At 33.2% G+C, this 10,049-nt stretch overlaps 1 protein-coding gene across 1 annotated transcript; it reads right to left on the reverse strand.

Annotated features, from left to right (window-relative positions):
• Nucleotides 1-3,893: 3,893 nt before the first annotated feature.
• LOC128035500 (uncharacterized) lies at nt 3,894-4,679 on the reverse strand. Its single transcript, XM_052625256.1, has 2 exons — nt 4,562-4,679; nt 3,894-4,228 (listed from the first exon to the last, which is right to left on the reverse strand). The coding sequence occupies exons 1-2, from the start codon at nt 4,677-4,679 to the stop codon at nt 3,894-3,896; spliced, it is 453 nt and encodes a 150-aa protein (XP_052481216.1).
• Nucleotides 4,680-10,049: the final 5,370 nt, after the last annotated feature.

Raw genomic sequence — 10,049 nt, forward strand, 5'->3', positions numbered from 1 at the left:
CTCGATAATCAGATATAATCATACCAATTTGATTCAATTCAACTAATAAATTTCAAATTCCAATTCACCATATTCAATTTATCGTTTCATTACAATTTAGCCCATATCTCACCTTTTGTACCAAATCGCAAAAAAATTAATTTACTATCAAACATACACAAATTCATAATTAAAATATGTAACAACTTAAGCACAACCATATCATATGAACTTACGGTTAAATCAACAAACAAGTTGGAACATCAAAGACTATTCAACAATTTTGTCTTTTCCTCGATTAATTATAATTTGTTCCAATTCTGACCTATACAACTATTCAATTCAATTTATCAATTCCAAACATCTTATAACACCCTATTTTAAGTAAAAATCAGTTCAATTTTATCTTTTGAATTCCCTTAACATTTTTATTTTATTCAATTTAATCCCCAAAACTGAAATTATCAAAACTTTCAAATTTGAGCTTCGATTTTGAAATCGATCTCAATCACATCCTTATATAACCCCTTGTTATCTATAATTATAGAAATTTAACATCAATTTTGAAATTTACAAACTAGTCTTTTTTCATCTCTAAACTTAAAATCTAACAATATAGTACAAAATTATTCAAGTATTCATCAATGGCAACTTTTAGAAATTTAAAATTTTTGCAAATTGGTATATGGGCTAGCTAAATCAAGCTCTTACAACCTAAAAAACATAAAAATTACAAGAAACGTACTAAATTTGAATACACTTACCAAGTACTAAATTTGAATACACTTACCAAGTGTCGAAAGTTTGAAGCTTTAACATCCATGGCTTATATGTTTTCTTTAGTTAGAAACGGTGAAGAAGAGAAGAAAAATAAAATATGATAAACTAATTTGGCTTATATACTTAGTTAATTTTAATTTATTTAATTAAACTTAATTAAGGTAACATTAAGCCTGATTAACACATTTGGTGGGTTCCAACCAACATCCACCACCGCTTAGCCAATTACCAATGGTCCAATTGTTCAATTGGTCATTCGGTTATTTAAAAATTCATAGTGATTAACTTTTACCACTTTTAGAATTTAGTCTTAGACATTAATTAAATATCCAATTGATAGAATTAAGGGACTAAACTTTAATTAACCTTTATATTAACGTCATAAACATTAAATAATAACATTTATGGACTTGAACATTAGAAATGGGATTCTATAACTGTCGTTTCCAACACTATTGACTTTCGAGTTGTTACATTTACATCGTATGAGTAATATATTAATCAAATTTATATATGGTATGCATCTAGTTTTCTTAAAATTTTCCTTTCGAAATTATATTTTGTTGAAAATATTGGATCGAATCAGATCTGATTCGTCTATAATGGGGTAGTGTAACAGCCCGTTTTTCAGTGGTGTCGGAAATAATGGTTTCAAGACAATAAATCTGACATGTCAGTTTGTAAATATTAATTATTTAAAATCAATGAGATCATTAGTATCGTATTTGTAACACCTCTAACCTGGCTTAGACGTTATGGCCGAATCTGGGTGTGTACGAAGAAGGGTTTTAAATTATATCTTTTAAGTTAAAACGTATTGTTTTATTAGTTTACCAATCAAAGTCTTAATATCTGGAAAAACTTGAGTTTATAATATTATTTGAAATCATTTTAAGTTATCAAGAATTTAAGTTTGAAAATCGTTTTATTCGAAACCAAGCTCGTGTTTCCAAAAACCATTTGTTAAAACCACTTGTTTGCGTAAAGTATTTCTGTCAACGTTGCGGAAAAGAAAGCAAAAGAAAATCCAAATCTAAAAGTTAAAACCATATAGTGCAGAGAGTCCCAAAAATTACAAACTCTCAAGAAAAACCAGATTTTAAAATAAAACCAACATTACTAAATAAAAACAGTTCTCTGTTGAGTGGTCACCGTTGAGCCTCCGTCGCACCGACCTGCCTAATTCTATGGATTACCCAAACAGAACAGAAAAATAGATGTGAGTTTTCGTAAACTTAGTGTGTAACCCAACAGAAATAGTCATGCAACATACATAGAATTCCATATATAGTCAGATACAAATTCAGACCTAAATCCATAATAGTAATAGATATCAGATAACATATCAGATGTATAGATTCCTACCCCCATCTTCTACACACCATCTTCGTCCATCCCATCACACCATGTGGGGTTAAAAACACCCACCTATCCCTACACACCATATAGTGTCGATGCGATACATAACAGATAATATGCAGTCAAGCTGCCAAAATATAAGCAAAAAGGTCATCTTATAGATCACATCCTCCACACATACAAATCCCACGCCAAACACAGATACAGAATACAAATGCAAAAATAACGGAATAAACATTTTTAACATGCTCGTATACAGATAAATACAAACTTAACAGTACAATCAGGCATACATATCAGTTTCGTACTCAAATCAGACTACCAGAGTATTAGATCACATGTAATAGGGTTTGGTTAGCCATTACTCACCCAACGGTAGGTCCACAGTCGATCGCAACGATCTATGCGACTCTAGGGGAAATTTCAGAATTCTGGCCCACATGCCCCTGTGGCTTGCCCGTATGGCCCACACGCCCAGAATGGCCTTACTCTTGTGGCCCATACGGCCTGGCGAAAACCTGCACAGCCACGCTCACACTGTCGCACGGTCGTGTCAAGCGCACGGCCACACCTTCATCAATCATACAGCTTTGTCTCGCAGGCCAGCCACACAGCCGGCCACATGCTTGTGTGCCGTTGACAGACCTAATTTTCGGCTTTAGCCAAACCTCAATTTTTCGTGTTTAGGGTACACATTTGGTGCGATTTTGAGGCAAAAATAATCTCGAGACTTCTGAAACTTAAAAATAGAATACCCAACACCGATTTAGTACTTTTATTAACAAATTCGTCAAAAAAATCCAACTATGCAACCGACTTACTGCCGAAGATAAACCACTGTTTATACCGTTCAAGTCGTCGGAGCAAAACCTCCTCCTTCATGGCCTTTTCCTACACGATATCTACAAAAACGTAAAATTTCTTAACTATGCATCGTTATGTCATTTCAACAGAATTTTCACAAATGCTTTACAAAAATTAAAGGTTAAACACGAAACAACAAAACGCACCACTTATCAAACCAAGAATGAGTACCAGAAACTGAGACACAATGAATTGCGCGAAAAATTTGTGACAGAATCGGAAAAGAAAGAGAAAGGAAAAAATTTTGACAGTGAACAAAAGAAGAGGAAGCAAGCATCAAAAACACAATTAATTTTTGGAAAGAGAGAAATTTAAAAAAAAAGATATAATTTGATGAAATTATCCCAACACCCACTAATACCTAAATCCCCCACAATCCTACCTAAGAACCACCTCCACTACCTCAGAGTTCTACCTCAACCGAACCTTTATCTCATAATCGCAGCAAAAATATCATCCACGCTCACCACAGGGAATCGAACCAGCAGGCTTATTCTAATATAAGTTTACAAGAATAAGGCTAGAATAAAAAATAACAGAATTTGTCAAAAGTAGGACTTGAACCCAACACCTCACACATAGAACTAGCACACTTTGCCATTGAAGCAGATACTCATTTTATGTCAGTATTTACAGAAACAGAAATAAATTATTTAGGGCATTAAAACTCTACCCCCTAAAAGAAATTTCAACCTCAAAATTTACCTAATCCGAATAGATGGGGATACTGCTGACACATCAAGTCCTCAGGTTCCCACATGGCTTCCTTAGACCGATACCACTTCAACATCGAGACGTGAAACACATTATGGATACGATCCAACCCTGGAGGTAGCTCTAACTGATAAGCATCCGGTCCCACACGTTTTTGAATCTGATACGGCCTAATGAACCTAGGGTTTAACTTTCCCTTATGACCGAACCACAAAACTTTCTTCTACGGAGGACTTCTGTCTATCAGAGGCCGCCTTTAGATGAGCCCGAATCAATCTAACCTTATCTTCAGTCTTGAAAACTAGCTCAGGACCCAAAACCCATCGCTCACGCAACTCAGTCCAAAATAGCAGAGTACGACACTTACGACCATATAGAGCCTCGTAAGGTGCCATCCGAATGCTAGACTGGCAACTATTGTTGTAGGCGAACTGAGCGAACGGCAGAAAATCCTCCCAACTACCTCGAAAATCAATCACACAGCTCCGAAGCATATCTTTTAGTATCTCAGTCACCCTCTTAGATTGACCCGCTGTTTAAGGATGGAACACAGTACTGAAGTCCAATCTCGAACCCAGAGCTTCGTGAAGTTTCTTCCAGAACCGAGAAGTGAAACGAGGATCCCTATCAAATATTATCGAAACTAGTACCCCATGCAATCTTACAATTTCAGAGATGTAGAGCTTCGCTAACTTTTGCGGAGAGTAGTCCATCCGAACTGGAATAAAATGGGCGGACTTGGTCAATCGGTCCACGATGACCCAAACAGAATCCTTCTTAGTAGGTGTTAAAGGCAACCCACTAACGAAGTCTATTGTCACAAGTTTCCATTTCCATAAGGGAATCTTAACGGGTTAGAGCAAACTTGAAGGCAACTGGTACTCAGCCTTAACTTGCTGGTACGTCAAGCAACAAACAATGAAATTCGTTACCTCTTGTTTCAAACTCGGCCACCAGTACAGTTCACGGAGATCCTGATACATCTTATTACCATCGGGATGCATAACATAGGGGATACTAAGCGCTTTCCTCAGAATCAACTATCTCAAATCAGAATCATTCGGTACATAAACCCGACCTCAGAAACACAGAATTCCATCCTGATTCAGTCCAAAATTAGAAGTACTGCCACTCTCAACCTGACAAAACCGTAGTCCCAGAGACTCATAACCTAATTGATTTTCCCGAATCTGCCCAATCCAAGTCAGCTTCACTTGCAACTCGGCTTACAGACCCCAAGCATCAAACAAACTGAGATGAGCTAACATTGCCCTCAAATCAGTCATCGTTCTATGACTAAGAGCATCAGACACCACATTGGCTTTACCGGGATGATACTCTATCGTGCAATCATAATCTTTGAGTAGCTCAGTCCATCGATGCTGCCTAAGATTCAACTCCTTTTGAGTAAGGAGGTACTTAAGGCTGCCTCCAAATCTCTAGTGCAAACACCACAGCAGCTAACTCGAGATCTTGCGTCGGATAATTCCCTTCGTATGACTTAAGTTGATAGGACGCATAAGCCACAACCTTACCATCTTGCATCAGTATACATCCCAAACCGATGTGCGACGTATCACTGTAAACCACAAACTCTTTACTAGATTCAGGATATATCAGAATAGGAGCCTGAGTCAGAACAGAATTGAGCTTCTCAAAGCTCGATTGTTGTGCATTAGTCCAGAAAAAAGTAACATTCTTGCGCAAAAGCTTAGTCAGAGGAGCTGCAATCAGTGAAAACCCCTCAACAAACCGTCGATAATAACCCGCCAGACCAAGAAAATTACAGATCTCCGAAACGTTCTTAGGTTGTCTCCAATCAATCACAACCTCTATCTTTCTAGGATCAACTCGGATCCCCTTAGTAGAAACCACGTGCCTCAGAAATGTTAGCTCTCACAACCAGAATTCACATTTGCTAAACTTAGCATAGAGCTGTTTCTTTCGGACTATCTAAAGCACTACCCTAAGATTGTAACACCTCTAACCAGTGTTTGTCGCCGAGCTAGGGTTACGAGGCATTACCAACCAAAACACAATTCCAAACAATCTTTAATTTTAAAACTTGAATATTAAATAACAGCCCAATCATATACATCACTTTCACAACTATAGATCACTGGACCAATTAAAAATTTATCGTAATTAATATTTTTACGTTATAGCAACTATTGCATATATTTATTTTATTAACAAACTTATGGCCATATTGTTTAAATAAAAATATGTGCATAAGAAAACTAAGTAATAACAATCCATATCTTTAATTAAGTATCAAACATATTATTTTCATATATATATACACATATCACTCTATAACAAAGCCATTTAAAAAAATTCAAATACCAAATCACGGCCAATTAAATTCCTTAACTAATTAAATAAAATAATAGCAATTTTTTTTTGCTTATTTGCACCTTTGCTTTGTTTTAGTTTTTCACATAATAAGCATACAATATAAAACTTAAGTAACTTCAATACCAACCTATATGCATTATACCTTAGCTACTTTAAACAATTTTTTATCTTTAAAACATACACAAAATTTTTAGTACATCAATTTGCATATAATTATCATGCCCCAAACACATAAATACAACAAATTAATTACCTATATTCGGCCATTAAAAATACCCTCAATGATCAAACTCAAACCATCTTAAAACATGTATGTTAATTACCATTTCAAAATTTGTACCCAAATAACCATAAAATATGCTCATATTTCTATCTTCATAGTTATTATTCATGCCAAATCATGTCATCCTATAACCCACCAAACAACCACATATCATACTTCCAATACAAGATACCTATGAAGCCGAAAATACATACAAATCAATTACCACTTCCAAGTCAATTCACTAAAAAAATTGGACATCAAAAATAGGTCAATATTAAGCCACATCGAATGCCAATTTCACAATCTAAATCAAAGCCATCACTTAGATTATAGATACATACATCACGAATCAAAGGTATGTCCATCAACGACACAAGTTATAATATGAAATGCATTTCCATAATAGCTAATTTATTGGCTGATTGTTGATCATACTCATTAGTACTCGTTACATAATCATAAAACTTAACCCTTTCAAGCATAAGTCATAACCACATATGCACAAACCACAACATTATATTTAAGCCATTTTTGCATGGCTATATATATACACAAATTCAAAACCAAACCTATTTAATCTAACCTATACATGCCATATGTTCAGAGTTTAAAATTTCAAAAGTACCGAATAACAGTCGATAGTGTGATGATGATTCTTGACGATCCCCGAGCTTGTAATTAATTTCCAAAATCTATAAAACAATGAATGAACAAACACACCGTAAGTTGAAATAACTTAGTAAGTCGTAAGCAAATACTTTTCAAAATACACATAAATTATACAAATAAACCGAATCCTACTAATATTGTACATATACATATATACTTATATTTAAGTGGTTCATTCATCTTTCATGTTATATATAATGCTTACCTTTACTATCAAGCTTTGTATAACTCAAACATACTTGAATTTTATTAATTCAATCTCGCACTCGATTTTTGTGTCATATAATTACTTTTTATATCATTCAAATTCGAGAAAGATAGTTGAACGGCTCAAAAAGTTCGTACAATGCCAACGTCCCAGACGTGGCCTTGCATGTAATCAAATAACGATGCCATTATCCCAGACAGGGTCTTATACGTAATTAAATAACAATGCCACTATCCTAGTCAGGGTTTTGCACGTAATTATATACGATGCCAATGTCCCAGACTTGGTCTTACACGTAAAACTCAAATCGATGCCAACGTCCCAGACGTGGTCTTACACGAAATCACATTTCAGCATTCTTGTTGCTTGTATGACTTTGGTATGACGTAGTTCAATCAAATTAAACTCGTAAATAATCTTCCTATGAAAAATACAAATCGGCAATGAAGTATACATACACATATTTCTATTCGACAATGTATAAAATAAGTACATTAAATTTAAACTCAATTATTTACTTACGAACTTACCTTGGGCAAAAACGAACGAAACGGAACGACTACTCGACCACTTTTTATTTCCCTCGTTCCAAATCCGATTTCTTCTTTTCTTGATCTAATTCAATACAAATTTAACTTATTTAACCATATATTCATTCAAATCTACTTAAAAGCTCATAAATGGTCAAATTGCATTTTAGCCCCTAACTTTTCACATTTTATTCAATTTAGTCTCTATTTCCAAAAACCACAAAATACACAAAATTCATCAAAACTACGCCTTAGCCGAATCTTCCTATAGTCCATAGCAACCCATAATTTTCATTTATTTCACATTTAAGCCCCTAAATTTTCTAATTCCACAAATAAATCCCTAATTTGGATTTTTGTATCAAAAATCACTTAATTAAACATAAAAATCAAACATCAAAGATTTATTTTTCATCTTCAAACAACAATTTCATCACATTATCAACAATGGCAATTTTCAAAATCATCATCAACTCCAAAAATTAACACATGGGCTAGGTAATATACAAAGCAACGATATCAAAAACGTAAAAATTATCAAAAATCGAGCAAAACACATACCTAATTTGAACTTCCAAAGTGTCGAACCTAACTTTTCTTTTCTTTCTTCTTTTCTTTTGAAGTTTCAGCCAAGGATGAACTATGCATGGCTATTTTGTTTTTCATTTACTTTAATTATATGTTATTTTTTTTCCATTTACTATTTTAACCTTAATTATAAAACATAATAATTAATATATGTCTATAATGGTCCACTCAAGCTACTAATGGTATAATAACATTGTCGAAACCACTTTTTGATTTTGAAGAAAAAATGGTGATCGACTTTGACATTAAAGATGGGAGTCACCACCGGTCCTTTAGTAAAGTGTGATCGGTTCACCAAAAAAATAAATTTTAGGTCTGCGAGATTTGAGAAAATAGGTCCGGGAGTCGGTTACGCACGAGGAAGGGCTAGCACCCTCGTAACGCCCAAAATTGGTATCGAATCGATTGTTTAATGTCTTAGTGTCGAAAATTTAAAAAAGATTTTAAAATAAGATCATTTGAAAAGAAAATTTGGGTAAAGTGTACTCATGAATTGCCACACTCAGTGAGTTTAGAGCGTAACAATTCAATCATCAAAATTAAGTTTATCTCATTACTTTTAAAACCTATGCATTTTGAGAAAGATATCCGATTATTTGGGTCCAACGGTAAATTAAGACCCAGTAAGTTAGGGTTTAATTTCCCGAAATTCCTAAACATCGAATATTGCCTTTATAAAAAATCCTTAATTCGGAATAGCAAAATTATTGGATCCAGTGAGTTAGGGTCCAACATTTTGAAATCCCGAAAAACTTTATGTTGATAATGGTATGGTTTTAATAAAATGGAAACTTGATGATATAAATCCATCGAAGAGAATTGAAGCCCAGTAAGTTAGGGCACAATTCTCTCGAGAACTAATAAACACCAAGCCCCTTTTTTAGGAGTTTTGAAATAAAACGATTATAATGTTTTAATGGAATGCAATTCTTACAAACAATATAACAATATACGGAGCGAATGATGAATAGCAAATTAATTCTACAATTTGGAGCAACCACATATATAATACATCGACATTAATAATCAAATAAACTAATAATCGGTCTTACAAATAACAAAAGAGAATAATTAATACAAAAATAATTTATTCCCAAGTAAACCAATCAACATAATCGAAATGATAAAAATTTTAAAACGTAGAATAAGATTTTAGAAATTACAAGTTACAATACATTTTATACACGTATATATATATTAAACTAATTCCATACATATTAAAATAATGTGTAAAACAAGTTAAAATGAATAATCTTCAAAGCAATTAAAATAAATAAATAACATAGAAAACAATTTAAAATAATATGTAAAATGCTTAAAATAAATAATATGTCAAAAGGAATCTTAAATGAATAATATGCAAACAATTTTTTTTAAATGATAATGAATGATGTGCATAAAAACAAATCCAAATAAATAATATACATATGTAGTTTAACATAAATAATATATATATATATATATCTAAAATGAATAATTGATTAACATAGTTTAAAATACATAATATATAAAAAAAACTTAAAATAAGTAATAATAGAATGATTTAAAATAAATAATATAAAGTTTAAAATAAATAAATACATTGCAAAAATAAAGTGAAATCTAACAGATTTGGGACTAAATCGGGGCAAAAATGAAATAAGAGGGTAAAAATCATAATACAATAACAGAGAGGACTAAAACAAAAGACGCGCAAAGGTCAAGGACCAACTACGAAATTAAGCCCATAATTGGA

This window comes from Gossypium raimondii, chromosome 12, assembly GCF_025698545.1.
Source record: "Gossypium raimondii isolate GPD5lz chromosome 12, ASM2569854v1, whole genome shotgun sequence".
Lineage (NCBI taxonomy): Eukaryota > Viridiplantae > Streptophyta > Magnoliopsida > Malvales > Malvaceae > Gossypium > Gossypium raimondii.